General features: G+C 38.7%; 1 protein-coding gene across 1 annotated transcript in view; it reads left to right on the top strand.

Annotated features, from left to right (window-relative positions):
• Positions 1–21,582, top strand: part of LOC124167723 (titin) — a 127,170-nt gene that overhangs the window by 20,813 nt on the left and 84,775 nt on the right. Inside the window, exon 2 of the mRNA XM_046545736.1 lies at positions 20,306–20,339. Coding sequence (XP_046401692.1) covers positions 20,306–20,339 — 34 coding nt within the window. The remainder of the gene's footprint in view (positions 1–20,305; positions 20,340–21,582) is intronic.

Below are 21,582 nucleotides of genomic sequence, written 5' to 3'. Positions count from 1 at the left end.
ATGCAGTATTCTAGAATGGCTGTTTCCGACACTTACTGGGCAGTTTTGAGATATGGTCGGTCAAGTCTAATCATCATTCATTGGTTGAGTTAAGACTACTGGTCTTAACTGGTCTACCCACATGCCTGGTCTTTTCCCATTTCGCTGGCTATTCCCAGCAATTGTGAACGCTCTTTTACAAATGGAGTGGTTATTTCATAACCCATATTAGATATCTCTCATAGCTTTCGTACATCATACTGAAAGGTTATTCGGCCTTTCCATTGTGTATATTCTATTATCTTATCTACGTAAGACTTTTTATGTATACGTTATGCACTCATGTCGTCACCCGTCGCGTGTTCAATGCACTCCCTGATTCTATTTATCGGCATTTTCCGGGTATCGAGGTGAAGGTAAGATATACCTATATGAGCTATTGTATTTATTTTTATCATATTATTAATATTTTTCTCCAGATTTTAATTTTACGACGTATGACATAACTTTTTTTCAATGGTAATCTTAATATTAAAAAATAATGTCGGACTCGTTCATTCGTGCGATAGTAGACTTTTTTCTTTACATGTTTGTTTCGTAGCCTTCACTAGACAATGTATATTTGTGAACTTATGCGCCTTCAGAATTTAACCTCAGCATTTTCAAGAGCACCATTATTTTAGCCCGTCCTGTTTGAAATGTTATTCTTCTGTTAGTAGTATTCTTCACGTTTTTGTTTTTTATCGCGTATCATTTCCCGCTTACTTCGTCAAATAAATCGCTGGAATATTATCATCGCCGACCACCACAGTAAACCATAGCTTAGCCCCAGTGTCCACGCTTTGTATCAGTAAATTGAAACAAATAAGTAATTGGTGCAACAGGGAAAGTTGTTGTTCAACTCGGTGACTTCACCTCGTCCAATTCTCCAGCGAGCGATTGGAAAGTATTCCATTAGCTGAATTTCAGTTCAAGCAAAGCTGTGGTATATTTTGAGGTTATTTTCTAATAAGTTTTACTGCCTGTAACGCCCTTCGTAACCCACTCGGATAAGAACACCGCGGGTATATTATAGTTAACTTTCTGACCTAGACTCATATATCGCGAACTGTAAATGTCCGCAAACCAGTCAGTATTTCTTCCGTGTCCGAGATCATGGCGGAGTGGTGGGCAGACGAGGCACTCGAGCAAATGAAGTGTTTGCGAGCGCCGGCTGCCCCCAGAGAAGCGGGCGTGATGCATCACTTACAGGAGAGGCCTTTGATGTTCTACGACCCGTTTACCCCATTCATTTCTCTAAGTTTCCCGTGGAGATGTTAATCTGTTTATTAGGAAGACTTCCGGGACTGTCATCGCCACGCTTGGATTGTCATCTTTTTTTGCTCTAAATTCGATGATTATTTTGTTTATGTCTATCAGTTTAGCGGATATTTTAGCGACTATCTCCAACTCTTCATCAATTTTCGGTTCATTTTTAAAGCGAAACCGTGCATGAATGCGGTATTTTTCATGTTTTGGAACCTGAAAGACACAAAATATCCAAGTAGAATATTTCGTTTACTCTTCATCATCAAAATTCTCACTATGGATGAAGAACCCTGCCTTCCTTTTTCCTCCATGTTACGACGACGTAACGGATTGATGGGATTTTTAACCTTTTCTAATTTGTGATAATACATGAATTCACATTTGCAATTCACCTTGCATATCACTGAAAAGTATTACTTCGCGCATGAGAATTCAATGCTACTATGGCAGAAATACGTTAAGGAAAACGAGTTTTTTTTCCTATCCAGTCCTGGCATTTTAACCACTCATTATCATGCTTACCTTGCTTACCCTATAAACCCCATGTTCTTATTTACATCTGACTCCAATCGTTCATAGCTCATCAAAACTAAACTTCTGATTTTCTATCAGAAAATTCAATAATGTGATAACGTGTACTTAAAATTGAAGTTAATTCAATCATTTATATATTCCTCTCATCCTTCTAAGTCCTCCTTTTCCTCTCTTTGGTGATTTCTCCCGTTTCATCCGTTACAGCACAGGCTTATTTTTGAGTGTTAGGAAACCGTCATTGTAATAGTAATCAGACGGAATTATGCGGATCGATCGGACAAGTAGGCCAAACGGAACGTTTGCGAATGCACACCAGCCTAAGCCGTCCGTGATTCGCGCGACAGCTCTAGTTGCAATGGGCTAACTCTCTCCCTCTCTCGTTTCCATTGTCAACTGCTCAATCCACACCGCATTTCCTCCCTCGATTTTTCCGCGTTGATGCTCCCATTGTGTCTCCATTCTGTCAAACAATTTACCCGTCTCACTTTCTACATGTCATTATGTGTTGAAATCGATGGGCTCTCCTAGATAAACTTGAACCACTTTCTCCGGGTAAATTGATTGATCCGAGGCAGCTCATTTCAATGTATTACGTAATTTCAGTTGACGACTCAATTTCTGTTTTTTTTCAAAGATATCACCGATGACTTACTGCTTCTGTTTTTGTGAAAGCCTACTAACATAGTTGTAATCTTTTTTTGTAGCAATGTGAGTGGATTTATATGCTGATTCGCACCCAAATTATACATGATCATCATTGTTTATTTTCTTATGTTATTTTATTAGGTTGAAATTATAAGAGACTGCGACCGTTGTGAATTACTTTCCCTCTATATATCGTTGGAATATGATGGAATTTTTGAATATTTCGGATATTATCATGAAACAGAGTACGAATTCAAAAATAACAAGAAAAACTGCTAGACAACGTTAATTAATGTATAATATATAGAAAAGAAGAAAAAGTATTAGCTGTACGCATCTAATGAACTTATGTATAAAATATATTAGCTGATGGAAACATTTTTAGATCGATGCATTCTCTACTAGTTTCCCTCAATTTCAGGATTGAAAATCGAAAATGGCGATACACTCATCAGCAGTTTCTGCGTAGTGCTCCAAGGACAACGCCTTTGTAGGGGTTGAAACCATTTTATGACATCATCTTATAATCCAAGAATCACCACTTAAACGTCTTCATGTCTTGGCCATGATGAAACGACGGGTTGTTAGTAGTCCATGTAATGCCCCTCTTTTGCGATGTATAACCTTCTTTGTCAAGGCGATGTTATAACTCAGTCATTATCGCTGTGGGAGGCTTAGCTGATTTTTCAGCTGAATGTATGGCTTTGAGTGAGAAGAATAATTGCCCCATCGTGGAGTCAATATAGCCTAGTAAGGCAATATAGTTGTTCTCGATAGTGATCAGTTACCTTATTCTGCTATTCTATGATATAGTTTTACAAATATCCTCTACGACTACCCAAATTTTGGTGTATTAGTACACGAACAGCCTTTGATTAAACGAAGGTGCTGTTATTATTTCCTGCCACTTTTGATTTGGTTACGGATTATGAATGGGTCTAACCGATGATTTGTCTAAGTGTCAGCTTTTTTACAATATACACGGGCTTCTTCTTGCGAATATTACGTTCACCAATCAGAAGCGCTTTATAAGTTTGTAATTTACTGGAGATCTCATGCCTAATTTATTTAGGTAACCTCTACCATGCCCGTATTCAGTGGCGGATTTAAGGGGGAGAGGTAAGGGGTTATGCCCCCCCCCCCCCCCATTGGGTCGAAATACACGCTACATAAAATCGAAATTTTTGGAGGTTGCTACTTTGTACAAAAGTATTTAGTCATATTTTCCGATATTTTTACCTACTTTAACGAATTGAAATGCAAATTAGCCCTAAACGTAGGGCCTATTTTACACGCTTTCGCTATGTTACAAGCCAGTGGTAGATTCAGAGAGGAGCTTGACTCTAAAAATCAATTTACACTTATACTTAGAATGGTAATTTTGTTCGGATCCCCTCTGCTGTTGGATGGTTACCCCCCACATAGCTCTCCATCTTGTCCCTATGCTGGATTCGCCACTGCCCGTATTCGATGTAACAGAATACATTTAAGCTAGGTTTACACCTGCGAGAAAAGTTGCGACATAAGTTGCGCGAGTGGTGTCGCATAGTGTAAACTCACGGATGCAATTTTTCCCGAGAGTTGGACGCGAGTTATTCTGCGAGCTCTCGCGCGAGCCAGTGTCACTGTTGGTTGCGACAGTTGGTATGAAATCCGTTTACATGTGACAGCATTCGGTGCAATTTCAACTCGCGGAAGTGGTCCCTCCCGTACCGTGGTCAGTAGCTTTTTACAATGTCACGAAGTAGACGAGCGCAAACTGCCGCTACAATAGTGTTACTTGATTATTGGCATAGAGCACATAAACAGAAAAAAAGGAAGAGGAGTATCTGGGTTAAGGAATGGATTGATAGAACATTTGAGAGCTTTCACGACTTTAAGTAAATGAGTTACAAACAGAGGACTCTCAACAGTTTAGGAATTTCATCAGGATGTCTGCTACAGAGCTGGAGAATCTGCTCTACTTTTTTGGGCCATAAGTCCAATAACAGGACTTAGTTTTGTGAGGATCGATATCAGCGAGTCAGCGGCTGATAGTTATAACCCCACCTTTTCTTGCCTCTGATAATTATAATCGTTTTTATTCGTTATATTGGCCTGTTTACGTATGTGTAAATATCCACAGTAACCATACGGATGGCACAGAGGTACAAATTGCGAATCTAGCGGGAAAAAATTATTTTCTCAAAAAACATAGATATTTTGTCGTGAAAACATTCAGAAATGCCAAATTATAGACAAAAACACAAAATAACACTATCACAGGTATTTTCAAGGGGGCTTTTATGAAAAAATTAATTTAATTTGCAAAATAATTTCATGTTACTTAGCACTTACAGAAATATCAAGAAAATCATTAAACAATTGTATAGTTATGCGCTTTTCTTAATTTAATGAACTAATTACGTTAAAAATATGCTCTCAAACACAGGATTTAAACGTAAAATCGTTTTTCACAGAAAGTGAACTGCGGAACGTTAGTCACCTTCATCATTATTACTCTCCCAACTCTCTTCATTTCCGACATTTACCGACTCCACGTCCTCCATCTCTTTAACATTACTCATTTCATTAGGCGCAGGTAATAATGGTTCCCTGAGAAGCTGCCTGGCATCCATCGAGAGGGAATAACAATGCCTTGGGTGCAACGAGCTAATTCTGGAAACATAAGGTCAGATGTGACCAATAGTAGGTTAAAAACATCTCTCATTGTGTCCTTTCTTGAGTATTTTAGCGCGTGATTTTCTTTGAATTTTCGAATATGCTTAATCCTTGTTTCTTGGGCCTCTTCGGAAAACAATGCAATGGGGACAATCAATCACTTTTGTCCCATGAATTATATTTTAAGTACCGTGAAAGGCATATAATACCATGAGTATGACGCATGTATATTTCTACTGTTTTTTTAGCATACTTCTCAAATTCCCTTGTACTTATGGAGAAACCACAGGAAAGTGCGCTAAGAATTGTTCCAAACCAATGAAATAATTCCACCTCTACTCAACTAATGCCTGATGAAATGTCAGGATTCTTTTAACGTCAAAATTCTGATACTTTGTACAATTTTTTCTCGTTTATTTCGATGACCAAGGGCATCAGTGGAGAGATCTGTGCCTTTATCTTTTGCAATTCTTTCCCAGTTGCCTCATAACTTTCATATTCCATAAATAATTTAATGGGTCTACAGTACCTGATCGAAGACGGCCTAGTATTCTGCCATAAGATGTTGTTTTTATCATTTGATTTTAGCGGAAGAGGCAACATAGAAATGGAAAACATATAGGAATCATCCACTGAACCTGATTCCTTCCGAAATACAAGTCTCAGCTTATATTGCTTATGGCCACTACTTCCATGTTAACTCCACTTAAATATCATCGTATATTTGAATTCATTACCAGACCGAAGGAAGTTATGAAAGTTCAATTATAATTTTCTTCAAATTTTATAAGAATAGCTAATACTAGTAAAGTAGTAAAATTGTCCATTACAATCTACTTGAGAGAAAATTTGTGCCACTGAAGTGGTACCATGTATAGCTTTAAGGCCGTTTTACACGGTACACGGAATTGCGAGGTCTGACGTACGTGCGAAGGCGCAATCAAAATTGCGTCGTGTAAAGCGGTAAATTGCTAGAACACCTGCAAGAATGCGTGGATGCGAGACAGCAAAATAGCCCCTGTTCTAATTTCGTTCATGCATTCGCGCAATTCCACGCCATTGTAGAAATTAATGCAGCTCTAACCTGCGCAATTCCGTGTACCGTGTAAAACGGCCTTTATGTTTGGCGCTGTACTATCTATGCACTATCTTCGTCATACAATCTCTATTTTTTAGGTGACTCTTATCATTCTCTAATGTATTTATTCTTCTTGCTAATGTCACGCAAATATTCCTGATTTTTCACTCTGTTTCTGTAATATTTCAGGGTCACATTCCACAATATTTCGCTTTCTTCATATGAGGTAATATGTTTTTTTTGTCACCAAGTCCGACCATTTGTAACTGCTTTGCTCAAGGGGATTATCCATCCTTTTCCCTTCATCCATCTACAAAACAACATGACACAAAAAAAAAACAAAAAAAACAACAAATTACAGGAGACTCGACGAGAGACAACACAACTACCCTTCCGCCCAACTTCCGCAAAAGTGTCGGGAAATATCTCCCGTGGTTTGATCAGGCGACAGTGCGAGCGCGAGAAATTGCTAGAGCTAAGTTTCATGTTTAGACCTGCGAGTCGAAGTGTCAGACACTCCGCCGCCCAGCTCGCGACACTGCTCGCGACAACTGTCGCGACACTGCTCGCCGACCCGTTTACACTTGCAATTTTGACTGTCAGACAGTAAACTCGCGCAATTTCTCGCAGGTGTAAACCTAGCTTTATAGAGAATTATCCGTGAGAGGAATAACATCTATTGTTAAAGAAAACAGTTCAACAAAAGTCCCGCCCGGTGATCCAAGCAGAGGCGAGCCGCGAGGTCTACCCGTAATTAGGAGAATGCGTGGCCTGGTGCAGCCACTCATGGCACCAGCGGCATCAAACCGGCTCTCAGCTCCCACCTTCCCCCTTCTGCATCCTACCTACAAGCTCGCGGCCCGAGAGCGTGCGTTGGCCGATCTCCCAGCGAGTGCCCCTGCGGCGGCGCCGACCGGCCGCACGATTCCCTCCCGCCGAGGCGGGCGGTGAAGACTCGACAGTGACGTCACCCGTTTGTTGCGTCTTTTTCTCGCGCGGGAGGCAGTTACGTCAGACATTGCAGATCGGCGCACGCCAGGTACCGATGCGGTGTGGCCATCATTTTGCCTTTTAGGGAGAATTGTAGCGCGCATTTGTTTGGCGGACCGCGTTGCCAAGTTTCCGATTCGTGCGATGTCAAAGTTCTGGGACTTGGCTCGGTCCTCTGCAATCTCGCATGTCTCCTTCGCGTGGATTATGAATGGTCGATATCATACCCAAACCGTTATGGATGAACTCCAATCGAGATAAATTCTCACAGACGACGGAGATGAATTAGCCGCTTGTTCCTACTCAAGTAATCACAATACCTTCCATTTCTCACAATAACATATTTTTGAAATATGACTGAAAAAGTTACCTCATTCTTGAACCTTGAAGTCTTTAAGGTTTTCTGACGTATCAAAAGTCAGAAAACAATTTAAATTCACTTTGAGTCGATCATCACCCAGTTCTTTGGCTCTTCATTGACGTTGCTCAAACCTTATGTTCAATAATTTTGCAGACATGATAATATTATGAAAGAAAATGAAGCCTTTAAATTTCCATCCATATTTCTCATTATGGTCCGAGGCTAGTTCGAGGGAATATTTCAGATGCTGATCTCAATAGATCAGTCTACGTCGTGTGGAATTTTTAGACTAAATTCAAAGGTTATTTACCTCTGCCACCTTAGATTCTTTGGTAGGCCGCACCCAACAATAGCCCGCAGCAGGAAGAAAGTTTCCCCTTCGAAGATGAGCGGTGAACTTTGTGAGCTGTATATTATGAACAGAGTGATTAAACTTAGGCACCTAAAGACAATCATGGATTGTAATTTCTAAGAAAAGTTCTTGTCCTAATCTTTTCCCTGACCAGAGTCTCTAGTAGGAGGCCCCAGGCCACGGAAAATGAACATGTTTGGAAAAACGTACTTTACCTTAGGTGCATCGATTTTGTTATCAGCCGAAAGGCATCCTTTCTTAATTTTCCTCAAAATGTTTACTAATTAAGAAAAGAGGTGAATTATTTTTCATTTTTTAACCTAGGATACTAACATTCGTCGCAAGCGAATAAAAGGAATCGCATATGAGTATTCACTAACTTGCAAATTTGTATCTTTGATTTTGTCGTCATCCTAATGCTATGAGAGAGATTTTTCTTTGCACGATAGATATACGTGTTAATTATCTGAGAACAGTTTGGCACCATTTTCTTTTGCATTCAACTTTTGCACATCGTACATATTTCGCGCATATGAAAACTTTAATCACAAAGTATGGTGATTCCAACGCGTGAAATTATGAGCCCAGGACCTAAATTTCCTATACGTAACCTCTTTTTATACTTACCATTATTGTATTGGCTATTGAAATATTAACATTTGAATATGCGTGATGATAAAATAAAGTGAAGTTATTCGTTATAACTTTCATCTTCTCTTCATAAGTCCATCTTCCGAACGCTTGCCTAACGTTCGCATCAGAGCAAATGAGAAGCATGATGATGAAAACTGTGGGACATCATGTCTATGAAGCACTTAAAACGCTAGGTACTAAAGTGGAATCACGAGAACGTGAACATCAGGTCTGAGATTTACATCTAACGAAAAACAGTTACTATTCTTCTCTTCTTTACATCTCCGAACTCATGACATTGAAATAAAAAGATTGAGGTTCGAAATTCACTTGATTCCGCGTACGTACCCAAGAATGTGAGTGATATAAATTTATTCCATCATCCTGTCGCATTACGTCTAGTCTTTATGATGCGAGATTCTTAGGAAAAAGGCATAAGATATGAGCTATAAGGTCGCGCGGAGGAAAATTTTTACATGGCGATATTCATCAAAGCCTTGACTGCCAACTCACCCTTTTAAGCAGGTCTAGGCCTTCTTCGTCAATCATCGAATGATTCTTCTGTACGCTGCTGGCACATATTCCTTGTCAGTATTATTGCGTAATTTCAGCTCTCCCTCCAACTGCCTCTAAAGCAAGGTATGGGCGGTGTGCCGAAAGAAGCACGAATGGGAATCGCGGATGCCAAAATATTGTATGCTCTATTTTTTTCTTTATTACTTTAAGACTTGAAATTTATTAGCACGTATTCAGTTGCAGAAGAATAATTAGTACTTAGATTTATCATAACTGGAGGGGAAGAAAAAGTTCAAGATTGTCATAGCTACTGCGAAATATCCGGAATATATTCTCGAATTCCTTTCATCTGCTTTATCCTGCCTTTTATTTATTATCATAGAAACAAAATGGAGGCCATTTTATTTTCCATAATCAGGTACGTGTATTAACAAGACTGCTGCAAGAGCGCTAGGCGTATGTGTGAGTTGGAGATATGCCACGTATCAGGTAACTAAAATTGTGTAGTTTCGCATCTCATATGAAATTCGTTTGGACGTGTTTAAATGACTTTCGATTAATTTGAAATTTATTAGTCACTGCTATTCATCTTGGCTAATGTACGGTATTTCCCAAAAAAAAACTCAAGCGATTGGGAAGCAGTTGATAATAATTAATGATTTTTTTAATCACAATAGTAATATATATAGTAGTTTTGCGGCAGCGCATGTGATTTTTACAAATTACAAAACAAACTTAAGCTCACTGCTAATTTTAATTTTTATAAATACATCTATAACATAATCAATATGGAATAACTCTTTTGCTGAATCGGAATTCAATTTACCAGTTCAATCGGAAGTTACCCATCTACCTACCCATCTTTGGCGATACTAGATAATTAAATAATACTCTAGCAATGTGATTTATTCATCTAACTTGCATCGTGGATGTAGCCAAACTTTCATTAAGTTAGGTAAACTCGTGAACTAGACTTAATATCAATTATTATTTTGCCGTGTTATTAATCATCACAATTTTCCGTTTCCTTAGTCTCTCTCTATTTAAAAATAGGGGGAACTTAGCATTATTGCCCTCTTATCGTGATGATGGAATAACATCTTGCACTTTATAGCCTGCATTTATAAAAATAATATATGCTTTTATCTTAAAGCGTTGATACGATATACTATGATTATCAACTTCAATCTGTTCTCTAGTGATGGACTATCATTGATTTTAAATGAAATCGATATTCCGAGGAATGCAACCATATCCCGGTCTTACTACACACACCACTTCATTTCCGTTCGCATTCTTTATGCTATGTCAGCACTTTTGGACATCAACGACTCGATTATCCCTTTTAGGTGTCCAAGCTTGAGAGGCTTTTCCTGGAAAACGCACAGACGTCGTCGCCGACTCCTCGGAGGGGATTTCGCACTTGCCATGCCTTTTGTTGCGATCAGTCAGGAGGTTTTTAACTAGTTGCATTCATTCTCAGATAAAAAAGTAGGCCTCTCCTATGTCAATGAAGGCATTCCGGTGACTGGGGAAGAGCTTGTCATCTTGAGCGGGATGGCAGCATGATCCTCGCGTCCTCAAGCCATCTTTCGCCGCGTCATCCGACCACTGGCGATTCTCCGTTGACACTCCGACTCGGTTGTACTCCTTGATGGCCTGCAAAACCTCTGAAGGAGACAGACAGCCGCCCTAAATGGCTGGTTGCTGTGGACATCCTACGGCGAGTTACAATTCCTGGATCTCCGCCGCTAAACTCACTGCTTGCGGTAACCATCTTTGGAAAGTCAGCTTCTTTCAATGTCTTCTCGGTGTAGCATTTCAGTGTTTCTTTTGGTTGGGCTCTAGTTGCCCTGCCCTTAAGCATCCGATCTTGATTCGTTTTTTACATTCGACCCTAATTCCTATTACCTATTAGTTTAAAGGTTAACTAAACATCAAGTTTTTCATTTTGTTTTGAACCATTCGTATCGGCCTACTATATTGTGGTGGATTGGTGATAGCCTTCTTAGTTCTCGATAAAAAAGGTCTCAAACGTGGTAGAGGATTATTCTCGATATTTCAGGGTATTTTCAATGTACTAAATTTCATCAGGTTTCATCCATTAGCTCGCAGTAGCGTAATTTCAGAGAAATATGTGAATATTATTATCTAATTTTAATGTCCATAAACTTTCAACGGTCGACCTCATTCTAAGTTTCAACTTGAAATCAAATAAACGAACTTGGAAGATTTTTTCGATAGCCCCTGGTGTGATTAAATGAAAAATATTGACGCTATTCAAGAATTTTATGTGTATCTATTTATTTTTCGTCGACGATTTCCTAAATAATACAGTTTCAAATTTCAATTATTGTCGCTATTACTTATGTGAAAATGAATAAGACGATAGTGAGCTCACTAAAAAGTTATATTTTTTACGACTTAAAAAAATGAAAAACTGTGCCTGCTCAAAGTATATATGTTCAAAAAGATCAATGCAACCTTTTTGACCCACAGTAGCAAAATATGTTGCTGCTGATCCAAAGCGACCCAGTATAGACCGGATCAGCTCTAAATGGAGTGGGAGTGGTCTCTTAGTTCAGCTCGTAATAAAACGTCACCCGTAGCTTTGTACACACTCTTTCTTCGCCACTCCAACTCTCCATTGATGCCCGGCAATTCATCATCGTGAAAGGACCGTCCATCCATTCACTTTTCAAGGCATGAAAGCGATTCATCTCCAAACTTACGGCCTCTTTATTCTTAGTCTCATGTGTGGAAAAGATTCTTGAACTATATTCTCCTTCTGACCAGTGGTTAGAGCTTTGAGCACCAGCTAAAGAAAATTTACTATGCCCGCAAGAATAGCAAATGCACTTCATTCCCCCTAAGTCCATTTTATTATAGCCATTAAATAATAACCGTGACATAACGAGTTTCCTCGAAGGAGTTTACCATTGAGGCGTTTTACTCAGAACTTCTATTTAGTTTACTTTTGATGAAAGATTTTCGTTCTATTTTTTTTTATCTCTGATGTCTTTTTCTTAAGATAATATGGTATGGAACGTTTTTATTCTAAATTATTTTGCCAATCGTAGATATAATGCATGGAAGTTTTGTTGCCAAAGTTGTTTTGGGCGAAATTACCATTGCTACATTGAATCATCATCTGAAAATTCCTATTTGTGTGCTGATAGGCCGGACAAATGATGTCACTGAAAATACGGAAAGATTAAATTTCCTCTTAAAATTCCCTTATTGTGCAATACTCCAAGCCTACCTGCTAAAGCGATCTTTATAAATCTAGAATTATCGTGCGAGTGTGTTAGAGCTAACAAAAATCAAAATTGCTTACCCACAAGTTTCATAGATTAGAAAAAGTACTCAAAAATTACTCCTGCTGACAGGTCAGACAATAGCATTTTCCGCAGAATCCGAATTTCTTTAGTGTGTAGGTAATGTTTTGCTCTCATCAAGTCGATAACGCAGCGAAAGGACGTGCCTCCGTTTCCTACCAGTCCGAGTAAATCACTCTCCTGCCTCAACGAATACAAATGATTTGTAAAAACAAGCCAATACTTTTCAAGTCGATGAACACGAAACCTATCGTCGAGGTGATTCGAACTCTGCTCTTCCTAGTGAAGGATGGCTGAGCGACCGATCATATTGACATTAGTTCTCGCGGGTCGAGGGAGTAGACGGAGCCTCGGAGAAGGAGACCGGGCTATGAGAGGAAGAGGTGGTAAAGGCGGGGTCTCGGATGGTTTTCCACACACACGCCGAGGTGACGTCTACGCTGCCCGACGGAGCGTAAATTTCTGCGCTGTGACTTTAATTTCGTTCATGGTTCATTTTTTCTTTCGCCTTTTACCGCGCGGAGACATGCTCCTCTCCCCAAGAGTTAATCTAATCACTCTCAGTGGATTTGTGCGAGTAGTTATTTCCTTTCCACCCCGTCTCGGGATATGCCCTTTTATGATCGATGCTCATCCTCTAGCAGCGACTTGACCGCGATAACTTCCATAACTCGATATTCTTCCCTTCCTGTCACAAGCACTTGATGGCTCTCTGGGAAGGTGGAAAAATATTTTTCCCCGGTGAAATTTTCGCAGTGAATGCGTGAAAATTTTACGTGTCTCCATATTGTTCTGGGATATATTTTTAAAGCAAGTAATTTAAAGTAAGATTTTATAAAAATTCATTTCGCCTTGGAAATGATCACGGAGTCGAGAATCGAAATGTCGGTATTGTTTGACCCGACAAAATTTATTGAAGTAGATTCGCCGAGACAATTACAAAATCCTTTATAAGTTCTATGTTTTAATTGTTTTAATTGCCTAAGTATGCTTTCCATAATCCTGTAAACTCTTTCCTAAGCCTAAAATACTTCTCTCTCCATTTGACGGATGCTAGTCATGGCTCCTTTCTTAGTTGATACATGATCTGCATAGGTTCTCTTGTTAACGGAACTGTTTTCTTTTTCTCGTCATAGAACTCCTGAGGATAAAGCCAGGAATTTTTGTCTCCCTTTACTTTTTATTTGGTATTTTGCGCGTTAGCAATGATCTATTGTGGAGTCAAAATGTGGATTGAAAAACATAAGTTTATTCATATAAAGAATAATTACTCACGAATGCGGCTTATTTTAAAGCCAAAATCTCAAGTGAGCGAGTCGTTTGCCTTTGCCACTCGCTCATTTTTAGCTACAGATATTTTCTTGAAACGATCAAATAATCATTTTAATTCTTTACGATGTTTTCATTTTTCCTCCTTTCCACTTTGTGCTAAGTGCTCCCATCCCTTCTTTTTCTCCTCTAGCAATGTATGTGGGTTTATTATTTTACTTTGTATGATGTTGCTACGCTCACTTTGACAAATGAGAAAATTCAAATCAGTTCACGTAAGTGATATTATTGTGGCGCGCTATTCATGGGATTTCATCTAAAAACCATGTCAATAAGAGCGCTAAGTCTCTTTGGAAATACCTTTGAACAAATATGGAAAACCACGTATTCTGCTTCTGAAAGCCTCCGTTTGATATCGACTGCAGAGAACTAACTATTTTAAAGGCAATATGTCGTACGCGCGTTTATTCTTTCCATGGTTAAGGTTCATCTTTTGCTCCTAGCCTTGGAAATGTTTACCCTTGAAAAAATCCAAATTTCTTTCACCCCAGTCTGAGCTTTCCTATCTGTTTAATCTATTCCGCTACTTCCCTTGTATCGCTGCCACCTATTCCCTCCCCCTCTACCCTGCATCCTCCCTCATCCATTTCTCTCTTCCGTTCCTCGAGATTGCGGCGCAAGACAATCTCAACAAACCATCCATGACCCTCCGCAACCACACAGAGACCGAAAATTCTCCTCGTGCCGTCTGCCCTCGCCGCCTCGCGCACCACGACTCCCACGTCCCCCTCTCCCGTTCCCCCTTGAACACCTCTCTCGTTCCCACGTCCAAGTCGAGCCTTTTACACTCACTCGCCTATTCACAAATGCCGCAAACCCCTCCCTCGCGCCCACTCTCTCACCCTCAAACCTTCCACGCGCGTTTTCTCGTGGTCACCTCGAATCCTCCGTCTTTTCCAAGCCTGACTTCTTTCATTCTAGAGCCTCTTTGTGCACTTGTGAACGTTATTATTCCTTGAAAGTGGATGGAAATGGGTGGATGTGTCTTCGAAATTATACTCTGATATATATATATAAGCAGGTCATGGGTTATCTGAATATGGGCAGGGACGCCGACTTATAAAAAATATTGGGGGGGCCCAAACCGGGGATCATGCCCCGGGAAATTTTATAAGTAGTGAGTTTTAAGTTTTTTAAGCATTTAAGAAGAGTCATATGATAAACATTAGACCCCTGATAATTCGAATATCGATATCTGGACTCTCCGGGGAAAATCGGCAAGCCTGACACATTTTTTCCTCTCACCCATAACAAATTTTTGAGGGGGCTCGAGCCCCCTCAGGCCCCATGGAGTCGGCGCCACTGAATATGGGCAAAGGTTAGTGGAAAAAAATGTGAAAAAAACAAAGAGATACTCATGGATTGAGGATTTTCCTTGATGATGGACCATGAAGATATGTAATCATTTTAAGTTTCATAATTTCTTGCTTTTTAGTTTGCGTAGCCGTCACCGTCTAGGCAATCACTGCCCTATGAATGAATAAAAAGCTATTGCAGGGCATATATTTTTGCATGTAAAGCAAGCTTTTCTGTGGATGCATGTTCGTTTGCTAGTTGTAAAAAAAATGCCAGTGGCGAGGTACTGGTTAAGGGCTTAAGACGATAATTAGTAAAGAGAAGGCACTGGGGGAAACAGCACAGGAAAGTCTAGAGTGAAGATCAGGGGTAAAGAATCCTTGGACCCGTGCCTCATAGATTGATGAAAAGGACTGTGATTTTAGAGTGCCAATAACAGAAGGTCCCAGAACCGCTTAAAAGAATGTACTCTGAACAGGGGACGGGCTGTCTCTCGATGACCCTGAGATGGCTCATGAGTAATGTTTTACGGAAACAGGGAGGCTCCCTAGAGTTAAGAGAACGTAACGGAACGTAATTTTAAGCTACTGAGATAGCTCAAGGGTATATGTTTTGAATCAATTAGTTTATCCTAGAATAAATTAGGTTGTGAGTTGAATTACCAGAGAAAGCTTGTAAGAAGAAGAGGATAAGTGAAAGAAGAAGATAATTAATGATACAAAGCAAAATTAGAAGCGTCTTTTGTTTATGTTATTGTGATTTTACATGAAAAAGTACTGAAATGTAACACATTTTCATGGTTAGAGATATTTTTCTATGTATGAATGGTTTAGAGATGTGAGATTATTGAGAGTGTCTATTTCACGATGAGGAAAACAAACAAAGAAGAGTGACATGAGTTAGAGGAGATGATGTTTGAATGATGCGATGTTTTGATGAAACACCCCCATGTGGAACAGGAAGAATATCTCCCGTATCAAAATATTCTGATGGCGAGATTTATAATGGAAAATGTGGAAGGGGGCATTGTTTTGTCCTGTGACAAAGAGTGAGACTTGATCAATGTGCCCTATGAAATCGGAGTTTAGCGCTTTATTTCTATGGAGCAGTATTATTTAAATGCTTTAGCGAAACTCGTTAGAAGGTCATTCATATATTTAAATTGCAGAACAATTTTTCTCATTCCATCGGTTCTTTTATTTTTTCATGTCCCTTCCATTTATTTCGCGTTTATTGTTTCCAGGGTGCCCAGGCGTCCGAATTCCTCTGGACATGATATTTTATTTCTGTTAAGCATTGATCATCTAACAGACTTTTTCCATAAGGCCTAATTGCCCAGGTTTTCGGATTTTAAAATTATAATGCACTAAACGCTTGAGTACAGCGCAAATCATAATATGCGGGCGTGACAAGATTGTGTCTATTTACGAAAATTTAAAAAGAAGTTTGCTGTTTGTAAACGACTATTTTCTGTCACTCTAAACATGCAAAAGAGGCAAGCTGATTTGGTTTACATATTAATTCTATTTCGTGCTCCAGTTTAGATGACAATGACTTAATCCATAGAACGCACTTTTTTGTTCTTGAGGGCAAACGTTCGCGCGCATGTTTTGCCATCTCCAAAGATACCGAAGGAAATGTAAAAGTATGGCTAATGGAAAATATGATTTATAACTGCGTATAAATTTCGTTTAGTGACATTGCAGTGCTTTCTAAAATAAAGGAAATCCCGCGTATTGTTAGAGTTTTTTTGCAATATCCTGGATTCGGAAATTTTTATCCGGTCCGTGATTCTTTTTGTCGCGTCATAATTCCGTACATTTCAGTAAAATAGCGAATTATTGAATTGACGAAGGTTTTATTTTTTAAATCTCGTCCTCCACAAAAGCAAGCTGCGATAGTTTATGGTGTGATCTCAGAAAGTTCAGATGTGGCACATAAGTTCGGTATTTCCCGCCTACTTTTCATTATGGATAAATAACGGAAAATTTATAATGATATTTAGAAAGATATTGATTGCTTTAGGACTAATGCCCTCTAAGAACAAAAACAATTCACGGTACAAAAATCATAGAGTAAATATAAAGATATAATAAATTCAAACATAGAATCATGAAATCAACTCACCTACTCGTAGTGAGCGATAAACCAACAGGACATTACAAAAATAGAATTCCATTACCCAAAGTTAAAAAAAAAGAAAAATAAAAACATATCATACCCAATGTTCCTAAAGATTGTAATAAGTTCCATCTGAGTAACTAGACGTAATATCCATGATAACAGAACACAAATTCACTTTATTTCAAAACTAAACAACCGACCGTGGTTTCAACACGGTTTCATGGTTTCCTTGAAAATGACATAATGCGTTGAAACCATGGTCGGTTTTTGAGTTTTGAATTAATGTGTGGAAATCACCATTTGTATTCTGTTATCATGGGTAGGTATAGCGAACTTCCACAAAATCCAGCCTGAAACGATTTGAAACAATACGAAACAGTAATGGTAATCTATACTAGCGCCGCGGGCCGCCCCAACCTTGCTCCGCTGTCTCTTACCACCCTCGCTCACTTCTTTTCTTCGCCCCTGACTGAACCACGCCCCCCTTTTCGCCCCGTTTATCCCTCGCCTGCACTCTCACTCCGTTCGCCTCTCCTCCCGAGGGAGCCTTCCCCTTCGGCCCCTCAACCTTGGGCCACCCTCTACTCCCATTGGCGCAATCTCCGGGGTGCTCCCTAAAATGGGATCCGGAAACGCGATCTCCTTCTCCCGCCGCCCTACCTCAGGAATTACCCCTTACCCCTTCCCACCCTCTCCCCCTCCGAGCTCCACGACTCCCCTCCCACCTACCCCCTTTCTTCTTTTCGTCAAAGCGCAAGGCGAACGTCGCGTCACAGACCTCTCTGTTCCTGTCCACAAACATTAAAATAGGCGCCGCTGACGTTATTCGTTGGTTGTGATACAAGACTTGTCGCCCAGGATGACGCTTCAGTGCCCTCATCGCTCAGCGGCTCCGACGTGTAAAGCTAGAGCGGTGAAAGTCGTCCCCGCGACAATCACGGCGCCCGTGACTTTGAGCGCGTAAAGAGTCGACGCGCGGACTGATTATTTTTCTGAAAATAATTATTTACTTGAATACTCATGATATTCTTTGGGGTGATCCGTGGGGGTGGAAAAGTAAAATTCGTCGTAATGAAGTTAAATTTCAAAAGTAGTGCACTTTCACCTATTATTCTTAGATTCTTAATCCTGGTTTAAATTCTAAGTAAAAATTGTATCAGAATGGAGATCGAAAGCAATATTGTTATTTTTTTCCTGTCTACCAATCTATCTACTTGGCTACCAGAAGTTAATATTTACAAGCAATTTATATTATGTTAAATTTAAGTTATAGTAAATGAAATATCCTTATAATCAAATATCAATAGCTGACGGTAACCAGATATTATAAATTCTGTCACACTAGTGACTTCAGCAGACCCTATGCTCACCCTCCATAAAATTTCTGTCACCATTAGGTGATCAGGGAAAGAAACTGACTCCTCCACCATGATTATGTGGAATTCATTCTAACACTTATAATTTCCTCTGGGTTGAGCTCTACCCTCATTCAAACCAACCAATGGGTTTAAGCACTAGTGACAGTTATTTATGTAGTGAAATGGGACTAAGAACTCGTGTCTTTCATTTAACTTGGTTGATGCATACATACATCCAAGCCCTGGATGGAAAATTCACCAAAACTGAATCCAAACCGGTGGCCTTTGCATCAGCAGGCGAGGACTTTAACCCAGCACCACCAGGGCTGGCAAATGGGATGTTAAGAATGGGATTACATACGTCTTGAAAGAGAAGGGACTTTCATAGAAAACATGCAGGAATAATTGGTTTTAATGACTGGCATTGGTAATGAGGTAAAAAAAGTAGTCTTAATAACAATCAATAGAACGAAAAAAAGAAAAATAGAAGATAAATTTAATGGGCTTGGTGAAGAGGCAGGACATTTTCAGCTTAGGGTGGGGTTATATGAGAATATGGCTGCCTTCAAATGGATTTATTTTGCCCTTCTTCGCATTATGTGAACCTGGGTAATTGGATTGGTGGATGACTAAAATGAAAAAATTGATGAGCATCTTTTTGCGACTTCTAGACGGGTCAAATTGTAATAATGATTTATAGAGTCTCAATTCTTCTCTCACCTGTTCTATTATAAACTTAAAGTTAAGGGAGGTATTAAGATCGTGGAAGGATACATCCACCCGTATAAAGGATGCAAAATATAGATTTTTTTTTTAAACAAGGGGGATTTGAATTTCAATTTGCCCTTAACCATTAATTGTAGGCTAGTGAAGTTAGACTTGGTAAAAAATGAAATTGCTGTCGGAATGTATGGTAGAAAAGGGCCACTTTATTAGTTTTTAATCTTTAGACCTCTTCAAAGGAATTTCTTTTTGTGAGAATCCAGGACTTTTAGAAATTGAATGGAGTACAATGTTATATGAAATCTCCAGGCAAGAATAAAGACTTCCTATGTTTCTAACCTATCCAACCAACAAAATCCATCTAAATACTTTCTCCAAATTCAGGTTATTCATGAAATACTAAATGCTCTAATATAATTGCATAATTTCTCTCTCCATAATATATTATATAACTTTCCTATTTTTTTCAATCTGAGTGAACTAATACTATTGACTTATGCATATTGTTTGTACACTGTGTGGTTAATGTAAATAGTGAAGATAATCTTTTGGTTCTAGGATACTGATTTTGTATCAGCTAATGTGGTGACTTTTTTTGTGGAATGGGAGATAGAGATTTTAGGTCTCTTTATCATGTCTAATGGAAAAGGAAATTTTTTAATCAAATAAGTCCTAAAAAAAACACTGAACTACTGTCCCAAAAAAGTACTGGCCGCTTATTACACGTAGTTAATGATGGCAAATACATAATTGGCTGTAATTTGACTCAAAGACAGTCTATTATAGTGACTATTAATGTTTTAACTGTCAATTCATGTATCAATAAGTTTTATTTGCAGTCAACAACTTAGCTCATAGTAGTTTCCTGGTAAATTAATGAAAATTTGTTCAACTTCTTTAATCTTTAGAACAAGCACGGCACTTTGACTTGTGCCCCAAAAAATTATTGGCCAGTTTTTTTTATTGGCAACCAATTTTCTTTTGATAATTAAAATTATAGTACTTATAGATGCTTGCTCTATCTTTATCTAACTACACCAGTATGACTTTGAAACTTATCCTCTATTATCTTTTTTGCAGTCCAAGGAATGCTGTATGGGTCCCCTCAGTCAATGTAAGTTTAACACAACTTTTTAAATTTAGCATTAAGAATTATTTGTGTAAACTCTATATGAATAGTATATTTTTGTTAAACATAAAGTTATTTGATATAATATAAATAATGTCATTTATTTAGTTCAAAATGTCCTGAGTCTTCAATTTCAGTTTTAAATCCCTAACTCCACTCTCTGGAAACCAATTTGAACTGTTAAAGCAAAAGAATCATAAATGACATGCTCAAATATGCTGTATCTTTTGAAATGATTACCCACAATATACTTAGTAAAGAAAGAATAGTTGCAGATAGAGATTTAAATTGGTAATAAAAAGTGGCATTACAGAGAACCTGATTCCTGGCATGTCCTCATTTTATTTATCCGATTATTCTCATAAAACCATATTTAAAATGGCATTGAATATTTTTTTTTCAAAAATGTCTCTCTCCTTTAAATTTATACTGCTTTATGATGCACAAAAGCATACTGAGGAGATTTATAGGGCAAGGTGACCTAATAAAAGTTTTTGAGAGAGTAAAAACTGTTAGGGGATTTTTAAAACGCATATTATATTACTGTTATACTTTACTTTGCATTCAGTACAATAGTATATACATCTACAATTAGGGGAGGATGATTGCCTCTTTTTTGGGCAATGCTCCATCAGCATCGGGTTAATGAGCATGGCCCAATGAGCACCGTTGTCATTTATTTAATTAAAAATAAGCCCTGAATAGTCATCATTGATCGCTAACAGCCAATTTTCAATTTCCTACCTGTAATCATAGTAATCCAGAGCAAAAACCAAATGCAGTAGGTCATTTAGGTAGGTAGATAGATTTTTTAAAAATAATCCTCAAAAAGATGAAGTGTGCATCCGTATGGTTGTGCTTCTTCGTTGATAATGCTCCAAGCCTACCTGTGAAATCCCGGATTAAAAATGGTTAGGTTACTTCAAAGACTTCATAACTTGCCGCTAACTTCATTTGTGCTCCATGCCGGTCTTCACATGAGATTTCATGTTACATTTTAACCCATTTATTATGTTGCTTAAAATGGAATTTCTATTCTTGAATTTTAGGTAGTGCACCTTAAAAAATTATTAATTTACTGCCAATATGATGTACTTAACATTTACTTACTTTAACACTCGATCCCTCTTCGCGAAACTCTTTCCCATCGAGAATGTTGTTCAATTGTGGCGCTGGGCTACGGAGATTTGTTGTCATTTGTTTACAAGGTTCCTTTGTTCTTTACGAT

Source organism: Ischnura elegans, chromosome 1 (assembly GCF_921293095.1).
Source record: "Ischnura elegans chromosome 1, ioIscEleg1.1, whole genome shotgun sequence".
Classification (NCBI taxonomy): domain Eukaryota; kingdom Metazoa; phylum Arthropoda; class Insecta; order Odonata; family Coenagrionidae; genus Ischnura; species Ischnura elegans.
This window is presented reverse-complemented; position numbering and strand designations above follow the sequence as displayed.